General features: G+C 40.2%; 1 protein-coding gene across 12 annotated transcripts in view; it reads right to left on the bottom strand.

Annotated features, from left to right (window-relative positions):
* LOC140485944 (ankyrin-2-like) overlaps positions 1-25892 on the bottom strand; it is an 850179-nt gene that overhangs the window by 163846 nt on the left and 660441 nt on the right. For all 12 annotated transcript variants that reach the window (XM_072584685.1, XM_072584421.1, XM_072584596.1 and 9 more), the window contains 6 exons: positions 23701-23799; positions 23500-23598; positions 13235-13333; positions 10836-11033; positions 7644-7742; positions 5904-6002 (listed from right to left, as the gene is read on the bottom strand). In XM_072584685.1, coding sequence (XP_072440786.1) covers positions 5904-6002; positions 7644-7742; positions 10836-11033; positions 13235-13333; positions 23500-23598; positions 23701-23799 — 693 coding nt within the window. The remainder of the gene's footprint in view (positions 1-5903; positions 6003-7643; positions 7743-10835; positions 11034-13234; positions 13334-23499; positions 23599-23700; positions 23800-25892) is intronic.

Here is a 25892-nt window from a genome sequence, read left to right as displayed (position 1 = left end):
GGATCTATATCAGTCTTCAAAAGCTTTAAAGTATGAAGCTTGAGAGGATTAGTTGACACAGTTGTTCAATGGAATCTCATAATAAATGCATGCCTGAATACCAAACTCAACAGTATATTCTGCTTTGCTTGTTTATTGATACTAATGTCAATGTTGGTTGGAACTTGATTATTTTGGCATAATTGTGAGCTGTTAGGAGAATAATAGCTTTGTTTGAAGTGGATATTAAAGTACGCTTAAGAGCATTACATGGCTGGTGAGTTCTGTTTAAGGTGGGTAATGGGTGAGTGCATTGGTGGTGGTTTAAGCAGGACTAAGAAGGCGTAGGCGGATGAAGTTTACAGGGCCTCAAACCTACCTCCAAAACTGGACTGGTGTCTCTACAAACTGTGGAAGACTTCTTAACTTGGCTGCTTTGGCATTGGTCTGCCTCTTTAAAGGCCTTAGATGTGCTGCCAGAGTTGGCAGGCCTCACTCCAGCCCATTCTTACCTCCCAGACTTGAAAATGCAATCAGCTAGCAGGTGGGACTGTGACTTCAGAAAATCTCCCAATCCCTGGAATCCTACCCTCAAGATAAAAATCAAATCTCAACCGCTGAGTTATCTCAGCCATAAATACAAGCAATGAATTATCATCCACAGATCTCCTAGATAGAGGATTCCAAAAGATTCTTAATCATCTGAACAAAGAAAGTTTTTGTCATTGCAATCCAAAATTATTGGCATTTTGTCTTGAGATTGAGCTCCTGTGCTTTAATTTCCAAGCAGTGAAGTAATCTTTAAGTATCAACCCCAATAAAGTCCTTCATAATCTCATATGTTAGAATGAGGTTACCGCTCACTCAATACAGCTCAACATAGTCATAGAGTCATAGAGATGTACAGTATGGAAACAGACCCTTCAGTCCAACCTGTCCATGTCGACCAGATATCCCAACCCAATCTAGTCCCACCTGCCAGCACCTGCCCATATCCGTCCAAATCCTTCCTATTCATATACCCATCCAAATGCCTCTTAAATGTTGCAATTGTCCCATAACATCTCACCATAAGACAACAAACACCCTCCTGCCATGTACTAAGGTAGTGAATCTTCACTGAACTCATTTGAATATAGGTATATCTTTGCTTCAACATAGAGATGAAAACTGCACACACTACTCCTGGTGTGATCTTACCATCTCCTTCACAGAATCACAGAACCATAGGAACCTACAGTGCAGAAGCAGGCCTTTCGGTCCATCAAGTCTGCACCTACACTTCAAAGACCGCCCCACCCAGACCCAGGTCCATTCTGTATCCCTGTAACCCTACCTTTATGCAACTAATCCACCTCCGCTACACATCTCTGAACACCACGGACAATTTTAGCATGGTCAACACACTTATTCTGTACACCTTTGGACTTATACTACATATTTTTGTACTTCAATCCTCTTGTAGTCAAGGCCAACATTTGCCTTCATAACTGCTTGCTGTGCCTGCATGCTAAGTTTCCATGTCCTTGGCACACAGTTAGCTAAATCTCCAGAATATCAACATTTAGAAGTTGTAATAACTAATGGTTCTGAATGGGTTAATTTTGGGACACTGCAGTAAACTCCGCCCATTGGGATGATGCAAACAGTCTCAAGTGGAGAAATTGATCTTGAAGGCAACAGAATATATATATATCGATATAAATCATCTAGATATAGGTCTATATGCATATCCCAAGACTCTTAGTAACCATGTCTAACTAACTACTCTAACTTTTACCTAAACTAAACAGCATGAGCTGCAAGGGACACACAGAGCAAAGTGATCCCACAACCAACAAATCAGATCTAAGTTCAGCAGTCCTTCCACGTCCAGTCACGAATGGTGGAGCACAATTAAACAACTCACTGGGGGAGAAGCTGCACAAATATCCTCATCCTCAATGATGGAACAGCTCAACACGTAGTAGAAAAAAATCAGGTTAAAGCATTCACAACAATCTTCATCCAGAGATGGATGACTCATTGCTGTCTCCTCAAGTGGTCGCCAGCAGTAGAGATACCAGTCTTCAGCCAATTCAATCCGCTCCACATAATATCAAGAATGGTTGAAGGCACTGAATACTACAAAGGCTTTGGGCCCTGACAATATTCTGGTAATAGCACTGAAAACTTGAGCTTCAGAATTTACCACTTGCCTAGCCACAGTCTTCCAGTACAATTATAATACTGCATCTATCCAACAAGGTGGAAAATTGTCCATGTATGGTCTGAAAACAAAAAGCAGGACAAACCCAACCAAGCGAATTACCATCCCATTAACTCTCTGTCATCAGTAAAGTGATGGAAAGTATCATCAACAGTGCTATCAAGAAATACAAGGGTTTTTACAAATACATTAAGGACAAAAGGGTAACTAGGGAGAGAATAGGATCCCTCAAAGACCAGAAAGGCGGCCTTTATGTGGAGCCGCAGGAGATGAGGCAGATACTAAACGAGTATTTTGCATCAGTATATATTGTGGAAATGGATGTAGAAGATATAGAATGTAGGGAAATAGATGGTGACATCTTGAAAAATGTCCATATTACAGAAGAGGAAGTGCTGGATGTCTTGAAATGCATAAAAGAGGACAAATCGCCAGGATCGGATCAGGTGTACCTTCGAACTCGGTGGGAAGCTAGGGAAGTGATTGCTGGGCCTCTTACTGAGATATTTGGATCATTGATAGTCACAGGTGAGGTGCTAGAAGACTGGAGGTTGGCTGACGCGGTGCCACTGTTTAAGAAAGATGGTAAGAACCTGACTCGGTGGTGGGCAAGTTGTTGGAGGGAATCCTGAGGGACAGGATGTACATGTATTTGGAAAGGCAAGGACTGGTTAGGGATAGTCAACATGGCTTTGTGCATGGGAAATCAGGTCACACAAACTTGATCGAGTTTTTTGAAGTAACAAAGAGCATTGAAGAGGGCAGAGTGGTAGATGTGACCTATATGGACTTCAGTAAGGCGTTTGACAAGGTTCCCCATGGGAGACTGGTTAACAAGGATAGATCTCATGGAATATAGGGAGAACTAGCCACTTGGATACAGAACTGGCTCAAAGGTAGTAGACAGAGGGTGGTGGTGGAGGGTTGTTTTTCAGACTGGAGGCCTGTGACCAGTGGAGTGCCACAAGGATTGGTGCTGGGTGCACTACTTTTCATCATTTATATAAATAATTTGGATGTGAGCATAAAAGAGGTACAGCTAGTAAGTTTACTGATGACACCAAAATTGGAGGTGTAGTGGACAGTGAAGAGGGTTACCTCAGATTACAACGGGACCTTGATCAGATGGGCCAATGGGCTGAGAAGTGGCAGATGGAGTTTAATTTAGATAAATGGGAGGTGCTACATTTTGGGAAAGCAAATCTTAGCAGGACTTATACGCTTAATGGTAAGGTCCTAGAGAGTGTTGCTGAACAAAGAGACCTTGGAGTGCAGGTTCTTGGCTCCTTGAAAGTAGAGTTGCAGGTAGATAGGATAGTATAGAAGGTGTTTGGTATGCTTGTATTGAGTATTGAGTACAGGAGTTGGGAGGTCATGTTGCAGCTGTCCAGGACATTGGTTAGGTCACATTTGGAAGTTTGTGCCCAATTCTGGTTTCCTTCCTAGCGGAAAGATGTTGTGAAACCTGAAAGGGTTCATAAAAGATTTACAAGGATGTTGCCAGAGTTAGAGGTTTTGGGCTATAGGGAGAGGCTGAACAGGCTGGGGCTGGTATCCCTGGAGCGTCGACGACTGAGGGGTAACCTTATAGAGGTTTACAAAATCATGAGGGGCATGGATAGGATAAATAGATTAAATCTTTTCCCTGGGCTCGGGGAGTCCAGAACTATAGGGCATAGGTTTAGGGTGAGAGGGGAAAGATATAAAAGAGACCTAAGAGGCAACTTTTTCACACAGAGAGTGGTATGTGTATGGAATGAGCTGCCAGAGGAAGTGGTGGAGGCTAGTACAATTGCAACATTTAAAAGACATCTGGATGGGTATATGAATAGGAAGGGTTTGGAGGGATATGGGCCAGGTGCTGGCACGTGGGACTAGATTGGGTTGGGATATCTGGTCAGTATTGACAGGTTGAACCGAAGAGTCTGTTTCCACGCTGTACATCTCTATGACTCTATGACCTACTCAGCAATGAGGTTCTCAGTGATGCCTAGTTTGAGTTTCGCCAGGGCCCCTTAGCTCCTGACCTCATTACAGTCTTGGCTCCAACATGGACAATAGTGCTGAATTCCAGGTGAGGTGAGAGTGACAACCCTTGATATCGCAGTGAGTCGGTTAGTTCAACTGGCTGAATGGATGGTTTGAGATGCAGAATGACACTGACAGCACAGGTTCAATTCCTGTACTAGTTGAGGTCATTAGGAAGATTCCACCTTCTCAACCTCACCCCTCATTGGAGGCATGGTGACCCTCAGGGTAAACTCACTACAGGTATTCCTCTATAATGAGTGGGTAGTCCTCTGGGGCAATAGTGACTTTGTCAGTAAGGTAAATGGGTACAGAAAAATACATTGAACTGAATGGTGTATCTGGTTAAGAGGCTTATTGGCCTTCTAATGCTCCTACTGGGGAGGCAATAGCCGAACAATATAATCCTGAGACCCAGGTAATGTTCAAATCCAGCTATGATAGACTGTGGAATTTGAATTCAATAATAATAATCAAGAGTTTAATGAGGATGTGGTTGATCCTATCTGGTGCACTGATGCCCTTTAGGCAAAAAGATCTGTTGTCCTTACCTGGTCTGGCCTACAAGTAATTCCAGGCCGACTGTAACGTAGTTGACTTTAACTGTCGTCTAGGAAATTAGGGATGGATAAAAATGCTGGCCTAGCCAGTGATACCCACACGCATGAATGATTAAGGAAATAACAATTTCTGTTTATCAGGTAATGAAATCTGTTGCATTGATAGGAATGCTGCTCTGGCTTCTGTCATATAACTTGACAGTACAGAAACACGGTTTAATCGCGGGATGACCAGGGCATATGGTTTTAGAGGTTAAGTAGGGAGTTAAATAGGGGTTAGAAATTTCCATCTCGCCTCTTCAGTTTTCATGGACTTTTTCATATGGTATGTACTACGCCACACACCCCCAAAATATTTTTAAGCAGGTAGCCCAGACCGTAACTTTGCTATTTAGTTTAGCTACGTATATAGTGGATATTCCTGCAGTAAATTAGTTGGTTCGACTGCCAAGTTTCAAACAAACAGAATTTATTTACAAAATGATGGAATAAAACACAAAGAACAGAAAATAGAATACCAGATAACTTATCCTATCTAAACCTGACTTCATGATGCTGCTCCGAAAATCCTTCCAACAATCCCGATACACATATCCCTTAGCACAAAGAATAAAAATGACACAAACAGCTTACAGTTTGCAAAGTCAGAAGGACAGAAGTAGAGAGAGAAGACCCTGCAGCCTTTCCCACACACACCTACCACTGAACTCACTAAAAGTTCTGAACTGAATAAAAAGAACTCTAATCTAAACGAAGGCTAGCTACGCACACTGCCCGTTGATTATTCCAGTTTTTTAATACATGAAAGTCTTGGGCTGGAGGTATTATCTGTTATGAGTAAACAAAGGGCCTCAATAAATCAGTCAAACCTCGGACATGATGGAACCTTGGGTCGTTAGATCTTTTCTGGAAAAACTCAAGGGCATAGTAACCTTGTAAAAAGAACCAGTGTTAAGCCACATAAAGGCATTAATGTGTGCGAAAGGTTAAACTTAAATTTGTTAATAAGGGCTCTGCATAATACAATTGTCAGTTACATTACTGGTAAACAGAAAAAAAAATCAAATCATCTACAACATTTTGTTTTCAGATTATTGACAGAATTATTAACTGGTAACAATTAATACCTTGGCAGTGGCATGGGGAGAGGCACTTTTCTCCAGCAACAGCAGCGCCACTTTCTGGTTGTCATAGTGAGCAGCAACATGGAGTGGGGTTAGGCCATTCTGTAAGAATTTGACTTTGTTAGTAAGTGCTGGTGCTGTTCATAAAGGAAGATTTGTTAGCAAACCACAAATAGCTTCTGTAAACAGTTTCTTATCTGCACAAATACATCAACCAAAAGATGGAAAAAAGAAAGGAGTTAATGCAGATCCTGCAGCATTGACTTACCATCTAAAATAGATGGTTTCTAAACACAATGACAAACCGCAAAGCTTCCGTTACATTCCATCAGTCAGCAGAATTTCACTACGTGAATTATAATTCAGTAAATTGTAAAGGTATTCTTCATAATTGGAATGAACAAAGATCAAAATCTTATCACTGCATGAATTTTTGCAAAAACAACTTTTGCTCCGTTCTACAACAAAAACACACAATCTGAATACTTTCGGGGCTCTAACACTGAGGTAGAATGACTACACACAGCATCAAGTGTCCATTTCCTAGACAAAAAAAACATCACAAGAGGCATTGCTACTGTTCAGGTCCATTCATCCTCCTCTCAAGTCAGGGTCAGCACAAAAGATATTGTTGCAAGCACTTCTCAGGAATGTTCTTCTCACACTCAGAATAAGTCATTTGTGTGAAAATCTCCCAAAGGAGGGGATGTTATTGAAGGGGTAGGGTGGGGTGGGGAGCCCTGCACAGTCTGTGCTGCATGGAAATAGTAATTAGATGAAGTGCAAAGATTTAGCCTTTTAAATATTCCATTGCTAAACATTGTCCATTCTGGCTGTTAACTGATAAATCTTCAACAGATGTTTAGAAGAAAATAACTTATAACAGGAGGCTCTATCTTCACCCTGAAAGTCCAAAGTAAATTTACTTTGCATTCCTCCCATAAATGCAAACAGATGATAGGTCAATAACTGTGATGTATTTGAGATATGATCATTTCCTCTACTACCCTGAAAACACACAGCCAAGTGTTTCAGGTCTGCAGAGGGGACAGGAGGATAAATGTTAATTTGTTTTTTATTCCTACCATGAAACAATCTCTCACTTGATGGCAGGAATAAGAAAACCTCATCTCATCAGAGCAGAAGCAGAAGGCTTTTTGAGATATAAAAGCCTTCTGTGAAACAGCTCCTCAAAATTGGAAAAAGCTGTTGTTTTTGTACAATTGGAAATAGACAGAAGCAGACAGAATATTAGAGGAGCACATTAGCAAAAAAGTAACATGAATCAGACCCATTTCTGTTCATGCAGCAATTCAATATGGTTTAGGTTCAGGACAGAAGTGCTTTAGGTTTAGAAAGGATCATCTTCAGAGTGAGCATGGGTGAGGAAAAGGATTATGCAGGTAATATTTTAACATGCAAAACAGACAATTAGGTCAAGCTACTGGAAAATTAGCTTCAATTGAAATGACTTTTTTCAGCATTTTATCAAATGAAATATCAATTTTTCCTTCAGTGGCCTAAAAGACCAGATTTTGTCATAAATTTTGGAATCCATGAGTAATGTTTTAAGAATAGACCAATGTAATTATGAATTTTCTAATTAGAAACTGCAAATTTATTTTCAAAGTTCAAAATTTTAGACGGCCAGAATTGTGTTAGTTTCATCTTCCCATAGTAGACAAAACTAAAATCATATGTGTATTTCCAGCCTGAACTTTTAGAAGTTCATTAGTAACTTGCCTTGCCAGCAGAGTCTGGAGAAGCAGAGCGTTGCAGAAGGAGCTTTGCCACATCTAGGCTCCCGTACTTAGCTGCGACATGTAGTGGGGTAAATCCCTTCTGCATTAGGGGACAGAGGAAACAACTGCTACTTAGTTAACAGGCATGCTTAGAATACAGCATAAATGAGGAACAGGGAAACAATAATACCGTTTTATAGCAGTGAAAAACATAGTCACATGTACACAATGGTAAGATATTGTTAGTTTTACTGTACATGATGATTTTTCTTTGTGAAATTTAAGAACAACTAATCTTGCAAAATCTTAGTAATAGAATATATATTTTTGGAGTGAAGATGGCTTGCTACTGTAACTATGTGAAATAAAGAGGAGACAATGGATGCAGTTTCTATATAACTATGTATCCTGGCAACTAGGTAGTTTCTTTTTCCTCCACTTCGTTCACATTTGTTTGCCTTTAAGACATATGTATTCATTTTAACATTGAATATTTTATTTATGTGGCAGAAATGGAAAATGTCACAGCCAGTGTCTAGACTTGATAAATATTACCACTTAAGAGGCTGGCCATAACTCATTCATGATTTTATCCCTTTGCACTAGATGGTCAGTGTCAGTTCTAGAGAAATTTCTCATCTTGCATCATTTCTCTATCACAAAAACTATTCTTCTAAAATCAATGCATTGAAAGTCTGCCAGGTGGCTATGGACATACACTGAATGCTGTAATATCTTTCTGAAGGTTCAATATAGCTCATGTGAGAGGTTTGCCTGACATCAGGGGCAGAAAGACCGACAAGGTCACTTATCAATGAAGAACTGAACTAAAGCTCATCATTCTGAATTATTTAGTGAGAAGTGCAGGAATTCAAGTTGAAATGAGATAATTTTTGAAAAATCTAGGATTTACAAGGACATGCTTTGGAGAATAAATTGAAGAGGAGCAAGTTAATCGCATGTGACTGTGAAAGTAAATGGTTTAGCAATTTGTCTGAATCAATTACTTTGCTCTTATTACACAAATGACCAATTGTCTTCAATATTGTGCTTATGACATATCTGCCCATACAAATCAGAAATGAATACACCCGCATATTCTTCTAGTTTTTTTCTTTCATTTTCTATTCTTGTTATTCATTCCCTTCTGTTTCTCAGGAAATAATTTGTGAAGCTCTACTCCTGACATGGAGCCTTGATAGGACAGAGCACTGAACAGAGGTAGGGTAGGGATGATAATGAAACTTCCTATCTAGTGATACCCAATACTAGGAACAGTAGCTTGTTATGTTAGCCATGCTGCTTTCTCAATTGGCCATGTGTGTTTTTATCATGAGTGTGGTTTATTTTGTGCAGAATTTGATGTAGTATTATCTTACAGCTGGCCATGATGTACATTTGCCTACTAAGAAAAAAAATACAAGTTTCATAAGATTAATTTGTTACTAGATATTTCCTATCCTTGTACCATATACATCATTTGTGTTTGGCTTATCGGTTCCAGCATTTGTATGCAACTTTTACACATTTAAGACGACCAGTTTTAGTCAGAAAAACCTGTAGAGATTAGTACATACTTTCAACACCAAATCTATCCTCACTTAGTACAAAACATGAAGTTTACAATTAAATTATGAAAACAATTTTTCAAAATAACAACAGAGCTAATAATATTCACCATTATTTGTGGATAACGGGTAAAACAACTTCAGAGCAGCAAATGCACAGTTGAATCTAAATATCAAAATGTGATGACTGAAGTATGCCACTCTGCAATTAGCTTTGCAAGCATCTTTGTTATAGAGTCTCCTTTATTAGGAGCATACTATGTTTGTCCATTAATTGCCTATTAAATTTGCCACAGCAAATTCTGGACCATTATGTTGTTTGCTAATTGATGCTATTTTTAAAACAATTCTCTCTGATTTGAGCACAGGCTTATAGTCAGGTGTTTCAGAAGAATCTAAAACAGGTAATCACAGTAATGGAAGAAGCAGCAATCACATATTATTCTTTCTCCGTGCTATATATGTAACATTGGTAATGGGGCTGCATCCATTCTACAAAGGACACGCATCAAGTACTCTTCTGTGTTGAAATGGATCAATACAGTTATTTCAAATTTTACACGTCCTGACCTTCAGAGAAAACAGTATTAATTCCATTTTTGTGTTTGTCAGCCAAAGATTTAGTATTAGTATTGTGTTAGCATTGTTGCCAGCTTCTACCTCTGAAAATTAACTGAACCAAGAGAGTAAAGAAAGCCATTTTTTCCTCCGTGTTAGAAATGCACACACAACGCTATTGGCACTCAGTACAACTGGAGACAGGCCAGCTGCAGAAAGCTACCTTGAAATTGGCAACATGTTTAGATACTCAGCATGGTGGTAGGAAAAGTCACACTGGGCTGCAGGTGTTCTTTTGAGACTGAGGGAAGTGTTGGATCTTTCTTAATTTAGAATATCTAAATTAACTTTCAACTTTAACTCACCTTGGAGATTAAATTGAAAGACATTTCTTTGAGATACAGTGTTGGTTTGAAAGTTGGAAGGAACCAGCAAAATATCTCTGACAATTCAGGACAGCAGACAGCAGTGACTCAGGAGCATTCTGGGAGAAGTCAACTCAGTCACCACGACTGAACAGCAGATCGTGGAAGAACCTGGTGTCAAGCAACAGTATGCCCCAAACTAACCAGTTAGTAGAAGCAATCAATTCATAAAAGAAGCAATTAGGAATCATGGATGGAGAGGTAAGCAGACTACTGCTACATAAAAATCTGTGAGTTTTCTTTGTTTTCGAGCAATACCTGGCAAATTAATGAGGAAGATTTCCCAATTTTTTTGAGGACATAAATTATGATAGGATTGGGGGACATTACTCAGAGAAAGATTTAACAACATGCAAAATGGAAACATGGTCAATTCCTTGGCAGTAAAACACAAATAATGATATCCAGAAAATATACTAAGAGAATTTCTGCTTACCTCGAATTGGTTAAGTCAGGACAATTGTCCAATAAAGAAATTCAAAGCTGGAAATAGGACTTAACATATAGGGGTTTGAGCATGTAACCAAAGAGCTATTAAAGCACTGATTTATCTCTCTGTTAAACAGCTGCTTGTTTGAATTATGTTACAATTCAAAATTTGTTCAATATTCTCCCCATACCATCGAACATATTAATCCTTACCTTTGTAGCTAATGAATGTGTAGCACCTGCCTCAAGCAAAATGGAAGCCACATCTTCCTGCCCCTCCCTGGCAGAAATGTGTAGTGGAGTGTAACCATTTGTGGTGCAGGCATCTGGAAAAGCCATATGCTGCAACAGCAGTTGCACAATCTCAGTTTTACCCAACCTTGAGGCAATGTGTAAAGGCGTCTGATCCTCCTGGGAGAATAAAATGGAACAAATACAAGACATCCCTTATTCATTACAGTTCTGCCTGCAGGACTCGTAGCAGGACAACACAATCTCCAGAATTGTCTAAAAATTGAAAAACAATTTAACAAAATAAAATCATTTTTGTGATTGAATAGAAATAGTATTTTCAACAAGCTGGACTTATTTTAATTAGATATGTCAGAACAGTGACTACATTTGTTACTTATAGACAACGATTCTGAATGAGCTCAGCCTGTGGTCTGTATTATTGAGTTACAAATGAGTATTTGCAACTGAAGCTATGTATATTATGTTTACATATATATATATATATATATACACACACACACAATATATATGCATGCACACACACACACTTTGATTTAATTCTTAAACCCAACTTCCATTCAATTCAGTGGAATCATCAATAAATCACACTCCAAAAATATATTTGCAGCCCAATCTGCACATTAAAGTGGAAGCCGATCAATTTCAAATAGGTGTCCTGTCATAAGCTCAAAACATTCCTGACTTTGGAAATGAACCAGGAAACTTCAGGGATGCCTTACAGCAGCTACTTTTATCTATCACCCTATCTTGACTTCTGTTAGGTTCACAAAGTTCAAATCTGATGTTCAGTCATCATTGCTCTATGCAGAAGAATCGTGTCAGATCTTGGGCGCCGTGTGGGTGGCACAGCGGTTAGCACTGCTGCCTCACAGCGCCTGAGACCCGGGTTCAATTCCCGCCTCAGGCGACTGACTGTGTGGAGTTTGCACGTTCTCCCAGTGTCTGCATGGGTTTCCTCCGGGTGATCCGGTTTCCTCCCACAGTCCAAAGATGTGCAGGTCAGGTGAATTGGCCATGCTAAATTGCCCGTAGTGTTAGGTAAGGTGTAGATGTAGGGATATGGGTGGGTTACGCTTCGGCGGGTCAGTGTGGACTTGGGCCGAAGGGCCTGTTTCCACACTGTAAGTAATCTAATCTAATCTTCTAGTGCCTTTTACTGATTCACTTTGATCAACAATGACTAGCTACAGTCACACTCCAGACACTGTATAAAGGGTGACATGGTAAAGGAAAGAAAGTCAATATGGAAATTCAACTGAAAGAAATATAAATTTCAGAAGATAATTCATATTGACAACAACTGTCCCCCTTCTCTGTAAGATAACTTCAAATGAATCCATAAAATAATATGTTTGGAGCTGAATGTGGATAATTAACTCAGTTTCAAGTAATTGCCAAATATAACCAATACCCTTTTGTTCAAAAGATGTCTTCTTCATGTTAACTGTTGATTACTCAGTGTGCTTTTTTAAGTCAATTTCATATTGAGCTGTCTACTGAAATTGAACTGGCTTTGGATTTGTTACTTTAGCCTTGACACTCACTCAACAATCTTTAGCCACTGTTTAGCGGCATATTGATTACTGAGCAATTTAGTGTGTAAGATTGAACTCCTGCCCGTACTCAATACCATTCATGGAAATTACAAAGAAATTCTAATCAATAACAAAAATGCAACAATTTGGGGGGAGTTTGTTTTTCCTTCACCTAAACCCCCTACTTTGGTTGTGAAATCTGTCCCAAAGAATTATTTCAGCAACTTTATGTTTTACAATGCTAATTCACCTTTATTAATGACTGAAAAAAAACCACAAAATATATGCCACATGCATAACAACTTGTGTTGCAACGTATGAGAGTAAACTTGTTGATGGTATCAAAAAGTGGTTGAAAGAAAAGTCTGGTATTGCTCCTTCCTTAATTGTATTCTTTACTGATAAGTTCTTGCTGTTGTTTCTTAATGCCATGGCTCCTAAAATAAAATTTTGTCAATGAACATCAATGCTACAGTTAGGGACTTAAGGGAATAGAAGGAAGATCAGGTTTGGTGGTTTAACGTCTTCTCTAATTGACTGCAATGTCATGTTTCAGCTTTTCCAATAAAAATTGAAAGAGCTTAGAACTTGTAATCTCTACATGACAAATACAGACATCTAAACTGAGAGGAAATTGCTTTGTGGTGGAACAAACAAAGGTTAGTTTATCTGATTGCACAGCCCTAACACATAAAAGTATGCACTGGTGGACATTTTTGTACAACAATTTGTTTTGTTTAAAAAAAAGCTTTGGTCAGTATCAACATCTGAAGTGGCAATAATAATAAACACAATCTTACAGTATGGTTTTATGACACCTACTCTAGCTTTGGCATCCACAAGGGCCCCATTGCGCAGTAGGCAGCGCACGACTTCCACCTGTCCAGCTCTTGCAGCCATGTGCAAAGCAGTTTCTCCACGCTGAAGAAAGAAAAACAGTTAATAAGCAAGCTGGAGAGAATCATTACCATTGTAGACGCAACAGAGAGGTCCATCTCCATTGTAGTCAAGATTAAACCATCAAAGGCAGAAAAATACAGCTGATTTGTTTGTAAAATCACTTCTAATAGTGAGATGCATTTTCCAGATTCTATCCCAAAAAATAAGGTCGAGAATAATATTTTATGGGAATCCAGTGGACAAACTGAGATGTCTCTGAAATCTAAAGGTATTCAATTCAAATAGTTTGTGTCTTTTAACTTTGTGTGCACAAATCGGGGAGACTAAACATTGTATAACAGTATTAGCCAATGCCCATTGACTGTAATCAAGGCATCCCACTGTCTTCACTCTTCCTGCTCATTTATATAGTAACATAAGAATTAGAAGTGAGAGTAGGCAATTCAAACCCACCCCATCATTTAACATCAGCTTGGCTGATCTTATCCTGGTCTCAACTCTATGTTCCCACCTGCTCCCAATAGCCCTTCATCTTGCTTTTCATTAGAAACATACCGATTTCTTTTTTGAATCTGTTGATTGATTGTGCCTTCACTGCACTCTGGGGCAACCAGTTCCACAGATTCACAACCCTCAGAGAAGTAGTTTCTCCTCATATTAGTTTTGAACCGACCTCCTCCCACTCAATATCTATGACCTCTTATTCGACATAATCCCACAAGGGAGAACATCTGTTCAACGTCCACCTTATCAATCCTCTTTAGTATTTTATATAACGCAATCAGATCCCCTCTTATTCTTCTGAACTCCAGCAAGTACAAGCCCAAGCTATTCAACCGCTTCTCGTACAACAGTCATTTCATTCCTGGAATCAGCTTGGTGAACCTCCTCTGAACTGCCTCCAGTTCCACCACATCCTTCCTGAAGTAAGATGACAAAAATTGTACGTAATACACCAGGTGTGGTCTCACCAATGCCTTACATAATTGTAACAACACTTCTTTACTTTTACAATCCATTTAAGTGACACCCATATCTTACTAGTGGCTAACTCCACTACTGATCAATAGGTGAAATAGGAATAGAAGCAGCAACCACCTAAAGCTAACATACATGCTTTAAAGCTGATCTATGTCTCCTAAAAGGGAGCTCATTGGGATTGAAATAGGTTGTGAGAGTTGTAGATGAAAACAAATTCAATCTGAGAAAGAGCAAAAAATGTTACAACAGGAAAAATTGCAAGTCCGACTGAGAGAAGTAGAAAGGAGAAGAGATGCCCTACATCTACAGGAGTTGGGGCAGAGGCCTTCAAGTGAAACAGAAAAAGGCAGTGGGAGAAATGGTCATATAAAGGTAAGTGCTCCAAGGATCAAGAAGCAAAAACTTCAATGATCTCATAAGAATGGTTGAGTTCAGTGAAATGTTCCCATCAGCACCAGGCTTTATCCAATGATCAGAGTTTACACATCACTCAGCTACTTAGCCATGTCAGCTATACCAGCCAAACAGATTTCACCAGAGTCACTGTCCTGCAAGTCAAAGATGTAAATCAAAGTGGTCTACAACCAGACATACAGAACCTAACCAAAGGAAACAGACATTCTTACCCATGGAGGAGACAGTGCTGACCAATAAATGGACAGCATTAATGAGACAGTGATCAGTAACAGGGTAAAATAAACATTAAAAATCCCTATGTCTAGCCTTCCTTCCTGTATCCTACTACATCTTCATTCCACCGTCCCATACAATCTGCAAATGGTGGAAGAGCTTTTGTGGTGTAATGGCAGTGTTCCTATCTTTAGCCCAGAATAGCTTGAGCTCCACCTGTTCCAAAGGTAATGTCATAACATCCCTGAATAGATTGATTAAAAAGTACCTTGAGTACCAATTTAAAAATATGCACACCACTTACTTTCTCCTCCCCATTTCACAATTTTATCCATTTACCTTCTCCCTTTCAGATAGAAAAGGAGTACAGCATGTCCAAGAAGTGGAAGAACAGTACGAGAGAAAGTTAATGAAGATGTATCATCACTCACTCTCAAGACATACAGCTATCAACTCAGATAGTGATGCTGCCAAAATGTACAAAGCTACATTGGAGAAGATGTGCGTGCCTGTTGAAACAACGTACACGGGGAAGCTTCAGCTAGGATAGAGTATAAGAACTACAGCAGCCAGGTCACTTAAGGTGACATTGTACACAAGGATTCCAATACAAACTTTGATGATACAATTCCGGGAGAATGCTGATGGGAATGCAAAGCAGAAGACTTTGAGGAGATTTCCAGTAAACTTAGAGCCACTGTCAAGAAATATAGGGGAGTCCAACACTAACTTGGCACAAGGGTTTGTAGACAGCTTCCACTAGTGCTGGTCAATGATTCCACTTGTGGACCTAACCACAATACAATATTTAATAGCTGATGTTATCATTTCCATTGCTGAATATGCAGCAACACTCAGCATCTGAGCACTACACTATAGGTTAAGCTGCTATCATAAAATAACAGAATGGCACATTATAAGATCAGATTGCTGCCATCATGTCTGTTGATTACAATATGGTGTCACAGCAATCTGTCCACCAACAGATTACTAGGTTGCTGACATGGCTATACCCCTCCTTTTCTCCCACTCCCAAATAATACTCTGTCTTTCAACATGCCAGGACACCGCATTGTTTTTGATCTCCTGCTCTGCTCTTTGTGATACTTAGGTATTGCCTGAGGAGCTTCTGTAGGATTCTCTTTAAGTCAAGTTTGGTATGATAACTCTACAACCATACATCAATAAACCTTCCACTGTTGTCAAGTGTTGCTTTTACTCTCGATTACTCTTCAACACTTGGTCAACTGGATTACATTTTTTGAGCCTTGCAGACAGTTATCTCATCTATGTGAGCTCCTGACTAGATTTTTAAGATGCATGAATTTATCAAAGTGTGCCTCCAGCCACTAGAAATACATTGACTGTTGCCATAGAATAAGACTCTACTTGTTCCACAGACATAAAGTCTTCATATATTTGGTTTTAGGTGCTTTTGAAAGGGGATGCACTGTTAATAGTACCTTATCTGGAACATTGATCGTTCCATATTTATATGTCATCAACGTAAGCCTGAAGTATTGCATGCGTGAAGTATGAGTTTTTTTTTTAATCACAGTAACATTTCCAAAGCTTCTAGTCCATCTCAATGGAATTTCAGTCCCAGGAGATTGTGTGTGAATTTTCAACATTCCCACCCAAATGCTCATGATTTTATTCTCTGATTATGTACCTCAGTTCAACCATCATAGCTCTAAATCTAAAATTGAGCAGTTTTCGTATCAATCTCTCAATTTTCACTTGAAGGAGGATGGCTCCAAGTACAATGGTCAAGAAAGTTGTGGCTACAATAGTGAATAAGTTTGGATTGTATACAACATGCTTACAATATCAGTAAGGTTTTCACGAAGATCTGTTGCTCAAGTTGTGAATGAGATAGGTAGTTTGCTGGGCAAGCTGTTGGGTTTGTCACAAAGCTGGTCCTTTTTTTTCTATAAGCTGTTCCCTTTCTTAAGGAGACTGTGTCATTGAGTTTTTCAGAGGAGTCATAAAACACTCCAGTCTCCGAAACAGCTGGGTTTGGTACAGATATAAAAGGGTATTGGAGGCCTTTTTGTTTATATGTAAACAGATGAAACTTTAGGCCACTGCTTTTATGTTTTTAGAAGTGACCTGTATAAGTCATTGGGGCGTGGCCAACTTTCTAACTGAGCAGGTCAGTTCAGAACTTAGTTAGGACTTCAGCTGTGGGGCTGTGTGGAAACAGGCTGAGAGACTCTCTCTTTTCTGCCCTTCTAACTTTGACCTATAAGCCTTTGATTAATTTTTATTGTGTTTAAAGGGATTGCTTATTGGGACTGTTGTGCATATTTGAAACAGTATAATTAAGTCTAGATAGAGCTAGTTCTGTCGATGTTCTTTATTCAGTTCTTTGATCTCCTGCTCTGCTCTTTGTGATACACAAGTATTGCCTATAATCTTGTGAATAAATTTTTGTCTGTTTTAAAACCTGGCAATAAACTTAGCTAACATACTCTGGGTAACTTTCACTGTACACGTACCAAAATAAATTGCAAAGTTATGGTCTGGGCTGCCTGCTTAAGAATGTGGTCTAGCCTAGTCCATAACAGGTTATCGTGTAGATGTTTTGTTACCATGCTGGGTACCATCATCAGAGTGACTTCCGTTAAGTGCTCTTGTTCCATACCCCTAGGTTTTTATGTGGCGCGGTCTGATGAGGTGAGTATCACTTCCGCTAATTCTCTGTAGCGGTTTGTACACTGAGTCTATGTGTTTGCTAATGGCCTTTTTGGTTGAAAACCAGGTTTCCGAGAACTCTCTCGCATGTCTCTGATTGGCCTGTCCTAAGATAGTAACTTTGTCATTAGTAGGATTGATTGTCCTGTTGGTCTGTGTATATGGAGGTGAGGGACAGTGGATCATGTTGTTTAGTAGCCAGTTGGGTTCATGATGTTGGATGGCAAGTTCCCTACCTGTTTGTAGGATGTAGTGCTTGTTGCAGTGCAACAGATTTTATATATACATTGGTCCTGCACGTTGTGGGCATTTTGACATCAGTCAAAAGCAGCTTCTCCTTAATCTTTGTAAAAGCTTAAGTCTGACATCAATACCATTGCAGGCCTTTTTTAAAAAGCTCTCTTATGGGTTCAGTAAGACCAACTATGTTGGGAATTAGCTTTCTCATGTGATATTATAAACTTCAGAATTTTAATAGTTACTCATGGAATGAATGAATCAACAAAAGACAAATGGTTACAGACAGAAGGAAGCATCAATAACTCTGTATGGAATCAGCTAATAAAGACAAGGAAAAACTTAAACAGGAATTGAAAGGCATTCGTCATGCCTGTGTGTTGATGTTACATAAAGAAAACTGCTTTGACACTTGCTTTGATGCTTTTTTTGCCACGATGGACAAGGATGGCTCTGCAGAAAAATTGTAAAGAGTTAATCATAGGAAAGCTGTGTCTTCGATAAAACAGTCAAGACCAAATGTAAGAAACAAAAAAGTTACTTTTGGTAAGGAAGCAAGCTACAGTCTCAAGGACTCCAGGAAAATAATCAATATTTTGGAAGAAAGAACTTTAAAAAAATCAATAATATAGTATCCTCAACCTGAAGGACAAAGATCTGTATAAGAACTGAACACCAGAACTTCCCCTTTAGCAGAACTTCAAAGAACAACACTGCACAAGATTGAACCGTGGACACCTCTAGAGACAAACACTGTTGGTGTAATCTTGGCCAAGTTCCACCATTAATTGGGTTGTGAAGTTTAACTTGCTTACTTGAGGGATCTCATTTGGATGTTACATGCTGTAAAGTTTAAATCATTGTTTCAATGCTTGCTTTTCTGTGAGATTTCTTTATAAGTAGATGAAATAAAGGTAACTTGTGTGTGATTTATCCACTTCATTCATTATGGTTAACTAGTGCTGTAGTGCTGAAAATTCACTAATGGCTCGTGTTACTAGGATCCACTGCGATGCCTTCCCTTGGATAATGTACCATATAAACATGAGTGTCATTCCAGAGAATTGACATTTCTCGTTTATTCACAGTACTGCAATTTTCTGGCCTTCTTACACGTCCATGACCTTCACATCATATCCTTTTCATTTTATCACATAATGTTGTATCATTTGGTTCCCTGCTTTCATTCCAGGATTCCAGACATGCATTTTGGAAAATCTCTGATGCACAAGAAATCTCAATGGTAGACTGTCGAAGCAATAGTGCTGAAATGACATAATAAATGTAGTCAGAAATCTTGACTCTTGATGGAAGGACATCTGCCAGAGCCCCCTCACTGCAGAGAGGTTTGTGAAGAATTGTGGAGATCTCCATTTGTATTGGAAGCAGTTACTAACCCTAACCATTCCTGTGTTTATATTGTCACTGATGATTTTGACTCCATTCTCAATCAAGATTTTTCCATCAAAGGATGACAAACGTTCCAGGAAGTGGATAAGCAGATGGGGTTGGTATCTTCTTGGAGAGTAATGTGATGTAACTTGTCTAAACCTTCAACAATTCTTACTGAACTTTTCAGTTATTTTTATTCTAAAGTAATCTATCCACTTTAAGAGACCTAGATAAAATGCATTTATACCTAACAATGATGCATATTTAACTGTTCCAGATATTCTGGTGACCAAATAGATGTTATAGCAGCATGGAATTTGAAATTGGTAATTCCTTTGAAAAAAAGCCTCTTAAAGTCAAAGAATTCAGAGGGTTCTGATTAATCAAGCTCAATTGTTATCCAGAAAAAGTTAGAAGATTAAAAGCCTGTTCTAACTCATGGATAACTATGAAACTGAACTTTGAAAGAACGGCTCTGCATCTACCGACCCACACACCCTTTCTCATTTCCTCACTGCCCCCACCACCCCACAAAAATTTCCTAAATTCCTGTCCTTGGATTCAACAATACCCAGCCTGACCTGGCACCCATAGCAATATGAAAGCTACTCCTCTACCTCCAATCCCTGACTGGACATGACATCTCACCCACCAACCAAACAAACAATTAGATTAGATTAGATTAGATTACTTACAGTGTGGAAACAGGCCCTTCGGCCCAACAAGTCCACACCGCCCCGCCGAAGCGTAACCCACCCATACCCCTACATCTACATCTACCCCTTACCTAACACTACGGGCAATTTAGCATGGCCAATTCACCTGACCTGCACATCTTTGGAGTGTGGGAGGAAACCGGAGCACCCGGAGGAAACCCACGCAGACACAGGGAGAACGTGCAAACTCCACACAGTCAGTCGCCTGAGGCGGGAATTGAACCCAGGTCTCTGGCGCTGTGAGGCAGCAGTGCTAACCACTGTGACACCATGCCGCCCTCTCTGGCGCTGTGAGGCAGCAGTGCTAACCACTGTGCCACCATGCCGCCCTCTCTGGCGCTGTGAGGCAGCAGTGCTAACCACTGTGACACCATGCCGCCCTCTCTGGCGCTGTGAGGCAGCAGTGCTAACCACTGTGCCACCATGCCGCCCTCTCTGGCGCTGTGAGGCAGCAGTGCTAACCACTGTGCCACCATGCCGCCCTCTCTGGCGCTGTGAGGCAGCAGTGCTAACCACTGTGACACCATGCCGCCCTCTCTGGCGCTGTGAGGCAGCAGTGCTAACCACTGTGCCACCATGCCGCCCTCTCTGGCGCTGTGAGGCAGCAGTGCTAACCACTGTGCCACCATGCCGCCCTCTCTGGCGCTGTGAGGCAGCAGTGCTAACCACTGTGCCACCATGCCGCCCTCTCTGGCGCTGTGAGGCAGCAGTGCTAACCACTGTGCCACCATGCCGCCCTCTCTGGCGCTGTGAGGCAGCAGTGCTAACCACTGTGACACCATGCCGCCCTCTCTGGCGCTGTGAGGCAGCAGTGCTAACCACTGTGACACCATGCCGCCCTCTCTGGCGCTGTGAGGCAGCAGTGCTAACCACTGTGACACCATGCCGCCCTCTCTGGCGCTGTGAGGCAGCAGTGCTAACCACTGTGACACCATGCCGCCCTCTCTGGCGCTGTGAGGCAGCAGTGCTAACCACTGTGACACCATGCCGCCCTCTCTGGCGCTGTGAGGCAGCAGTGCTAACCACTGTGACACCATGCCGCCCTCTCTGGCGCTGTGAGGCAGCAGTGCTAACCACTGTGCCACCATGCCGCCCTCTCTGGCGCTGTGAGGCAGCAGTGCTAACCACTGTGCCACCATGCCGCCCTCTCTGGCGCTGTGAGGCAGCAGTGCTAACCACTGTGACACCATGCCGCCCTCTCTGGCGCTGTGAGGCAGCAGTGCTAACCACTGTGACACCATGCCGCCCTCTCTTCCATCCTTCTGGCCCTGACAGCACCTGCATGACCTGGCATCTTCCATGACGATTCCATTCAATCTTGCTGGACCCAACATTCCACCACAATCCAATCTGACAAACTTTCCCAAATCCAACAAACTTCACCAACCTGATATAATACACTGCCCAGCATGACATCTTGCTTATGGTTAAAGCAAATGGCTTGGTGTGACTTAACATCTTTCATTTTCTATACTCACTACAAATGGTGAGATTTCTTTTTAACCAAGTATTTGATTTTGTAAAGACAAAAGGTGGGCGGCACAGTGGTTAGCATTGCTGCCTCACAGCACCAGAGACCCAGGTTCAATTCCCGCCTCAGGCGACTGACTGTGTGGAGTTTGCACATTCTCCCTGTGTCTGCGTGGGTTTCCTCCAGGTGTTCCGGTTTCCTCCCATAATCCAAAAATGTACAGGTTAGGTGAATTGGCCATGCTAAATTCCCCGTAGTGTTAGGTGAAGGGGTAAATGTAGGAGAATGGATCTGGATGGGTTACGCTTCGACGGATCGGTGTGGACTTGTTGGGCCGAAGGGCCTGTTTCCACACTGGAAGTAATCTAATCTAATCTAATCTTAGAGGTAAGGAAATTACCACATTCTGTGGGATTCACGTGACTCGATAACCATAGTAAAAATGGAGCCGTGCATGTTAGTACTGCAGTCCCCTCCCCAAATTTGTTGAAATGCTCAGTTTTTTAGTCATGCTGTGCAGGTGCCGATGTTGGACTGGGGTGGACAAAGTCAGAAGTCACACGACATCAGATTATAGTTCAACAGGTTAACTTGAAATCACATGCTTTCTGAGCACTGCTCCTGTGTCAGATGAAGAATTTACCTGGTGAAGGAGTAGCGCTCCAAAGACTTAGGATTTAAAATAAACCTGTTGGACTAAAACCTGGTATTGTGTGACCTCTGACAGTTCTTCAGTAATAAAGAAGTCATTCATATTTCAGGATGATGCCATTCATTTGCGGGAGCTTCATATGACAACAAAATACTGGCCCAGTGGTCCTGGTCTTCTGCAATTAACCTTTTTTTCGTATAATTATTGAGCTTTTTCTTCTCCATGCATGCATTTTCAATAGAAATAGAATACGCAAACCAGTATAGAAGCAAGTAAACTGTATTCATTATTTTTCCAGTGATTCTGGTTCTGGGCCAAATTTTTAGTCTTCACAGAAATGTGCTATTTTAAGTTCCCTTTCCTGTTTCAATATTTTAAAATATGTATTCAGAGCCAATTGTGTGTTTCTCATTTGTAGCTTTCATTAAGTAAAATAAGAAACTCTTTGTTGCTGGATCGTTATATATTAAAATACTCTAGTAAGTTAGCTCTGGTTAGTTTGAACACACGTCAATTACATTGGCTTTTCAAGATTTACAGACTCACCACATTCAATGTGGACAAAGAATAAAATACAGCCTGTAAAGTATTTCTAACACAGTGATTTTTCTTTATCTATCTTTTACAACCATATTGTGGACCTGCTGAGAAAGGATAGTCTAGTGTTTCTGAGTGTAAAACCAGATTAATGCAGTGAAGTCTGTTCATAATATCTGCACGGCTCTAAATGGCAATATTTGTAAGCAACATCCTGTTGCGTATGAATAAGCAAAACTAATTTATCTGGAAGCCAAATCATTGATGATTGGATTTTTGAGTGAATTTGATCCATATGGAAATTGTGAAAGTCATCCTCTAAGTCTGGTGAAAGTCTGGGTGGCACGGTGGCACAGTGGCTAGCACTGCTGCCTCACAGCGCCAGAGACCCGGGTTCACTTCCTGCATCAGGCGACTGACTGTGTGGAGTTTGCACATTCTCCCCGTGTCTGCGTGGGTTTCCTCCGGGTGCTCCAGTTTCCTCCCAGAGTCCAAAGATGTGCAGGTCAGGTGAATTGGCCATGCTAAATTGCCCATAGTGTTAGGTAAGGGGTAGATGTAGGGGTATGGGTGGGTTGCGCTTCGGCGGGTCGATGTGGACTTGTTGGGCTGAAGGGCCTGTTTCCAAACTGTAAGTAATCTAATCTAAGGTGTGAAGATAAACCTTTGCTACTCCTTTAATACTAATTATTTATCAATGAGCGCACACAAAGGAATGCATTTCACCCTATTTATCAGATGGTATACACAAGCTCTCATTGTTTCCAATGGAGAATAAAATAATAGACTTCTAAGTGATGCAATATGAAGAAATTTAAACAAACACAGATCTTTCATAACGTACTTTCTTTTGATGAAGGCTTGCCATACTTACAATGTTAGAAACATCTGGAGACGCTCCATTCTGCAGCAAAAGGAGTACTATATTCAAGTGACCCATGAAGGCAGCCACATGTATAGGTGTAAGGCCAGACTGTGAAACAAAGCAATTACATTTTACTCCTCTGCAGGGGCTGCAAATTATTTTAAACTGATGCAACAGAGGCCGTGAATAGGTATTAAAATTTCCTTCTACCTCTGTTATGGCTTGTATTGAGGCCCCGTATTTCACAAGAAGTTCCATCACTTTAACACGGTTTTTCTTACATGCAATATGCAGTGGAGTAAAGCCATTCTGTATAAAAAAACACAACCAGATTAGCATTCACATCAAGCATGCACACAAAGTGGTCAATCCAAGATCATGCATGCAATGCTCATGTTAATTCAGTCAGGATCCCATATCTAGGGTTGTGTTTAAACTAAACCTATTGGCCAGAGATTTTGTAGGTGTAGAATTAGTTACAGTCAGACAGTTCATAGTTCGACATGGGACCAGGCAGCATGGACAATTAGAGCCAGGGGAAAGATCTGCACACATCTGCTTCTCCACATTCAGTCACCTCCAATTCATGCCAAATGTCAAATGTATCAATGGTATAGACAGGAACAATTCTTGAAATATGTCAACCCTCTCTCCTCACCATTTTTTACAGTCAGGGTTAACACTGCAATGAAGTCACCCACCATGTGGTGTCAAGCACAAATAGAGTAAGGTTGTCTTCAAGGGCATCTAAAATTGCTTGCCTTTGGAATAGTCTGTAACCTGCCACTATAATAACTTAATCACCTTTGTAAGGAGGAACCTGCCGCTAGTTTTATTAATCCTTTTGCCAGTTAAGGTCAAGATAGGAATGATTTTTCCTCCCAAAGCATGTCTGACTTCTAATAAAGTCTCCCTATGTAACCCTCCACAATTGCATTCCCCCACTAACTGCAGTGCATGCTGTTTCTTCATAATCACTCTCGATCATAACTGACAGTTGGAGCCTGACCATATTGATTAAAAATGACGTTCCTACAATTCAGTAGCTCTCTGTTCAGGAACACAATGCACACAGTAGAAGCAAATTGTATATGACAAATGGGAAAACTTAATGCAGCAGAATGCATGTAAATATAAAAACAATTTATCAGGTTGACTGTTAAATCGTAGGGGGAATTGTAATAAAAGTATTCATACACATGCAGAATTCTTTACTACATTTTTTATTTTTTAAATTAATTACTCCCTGAAGAAATATACAATCTGGTAAATGTGTATTATACTAATGTTTTGAAGGAATCATCAGAGCAGTTGTCACAAGTTACCCAGTGCAGAGAGATTGACTGGGAATGGTTACAATAATCTCTTCGATTATCTTAGATCAGGGAAGAATTCTCCAAAGTTGTCACTAAATTGAATTCAGGTAATTTTTTCCCTTGGGTTTGTGTGTGAAGAAGGAACAGCTGATGTCCATTTGGTTTCATCATGTCTGAATGTAATGTAGTTAATGAATCAGATAATCTGTTTCCTTCTTTTATTTAATAGGTTTGTAATATTGAGTTATCAACATTCCGTAAATCTAAACTCTAACAGATTGACAGTAGGAATGAAAACAAAATGTGCTGTAAATATTCAACAGGTTTGGTAACATCTATGGAAAGAGAAATAGAGTTAACATTTTGCATCAACGATCTCTCACCAAAAGTGTTCTGATGTTAGGGTTAACTCTTCTCTCTCCACGGAGCTGCCCGAGTTGCCGAGTATTTCTGATTTCCAACATTTGCAGTATTTTGCTTTTCATAGAGGCATGATGACCACCAACATGCTATTATGCAATTTCTGAAGACTAACATTATCGCCAGATATAAATGTAATAATTTTAGCTTAAGAAAAGTTATCAGTTACTATTTTATATGGGATTACCAGCCTGCAAAGTGCTCACTTGATTTTTCTGTAGCATTGATTTGCAACGGTTGTGTATTAAGAAAGGGTCATGTAACTCAGAAATGCACATGATCGATAAACACTTCTCACTGAACATACTTCGTGATTTTCAGTCAGATGTTATTGCACGGCCAATTAAATTATTCACATTAACTGACTATCTGAATAGCCTTGTTGAACAGACCAAATTAAAAATACATCTGTTTCATAGAATTCTTTCATTTCTCGATTTTACCAGTCGCTCAATTACAACCTTTATAACAGGAAGCTATTCTTTCACGTTTACGTTTTACTATATAATCCACCATACACAACTCTAAAACACTTCACAACCAGTTTTGACATGCAGTCACTGCTGCATGCAATAAACTGTGTAATTTGTAAAAATACCACTGTGGTGGCAGATTCAATTCCAAACACACTCAAGGTATGCTTATGGATGAAGGAAAAGTCAATAC

This window comes from Chiloscyllium punctatum, chromosome 1 (assembly GCF_047496795.1).
Source record: "Chiloscyllium punctatum isolate Juve2018m chromosome 1, sChiPun1.3, whole genome shotgun sequence".
NCBI classification, from domain to species: Eukaryota; Metazoa; Chordata; class Chondrichthyes; order Orectolobiformes; family Hemiscylliidae; genus Chiloscyllium; species Chiloscyllium punctatum.
Note: the sequence above shows the minus strand (reverse complement) of the source record. Positions and strands in the feature narration are given on the sequence as shown.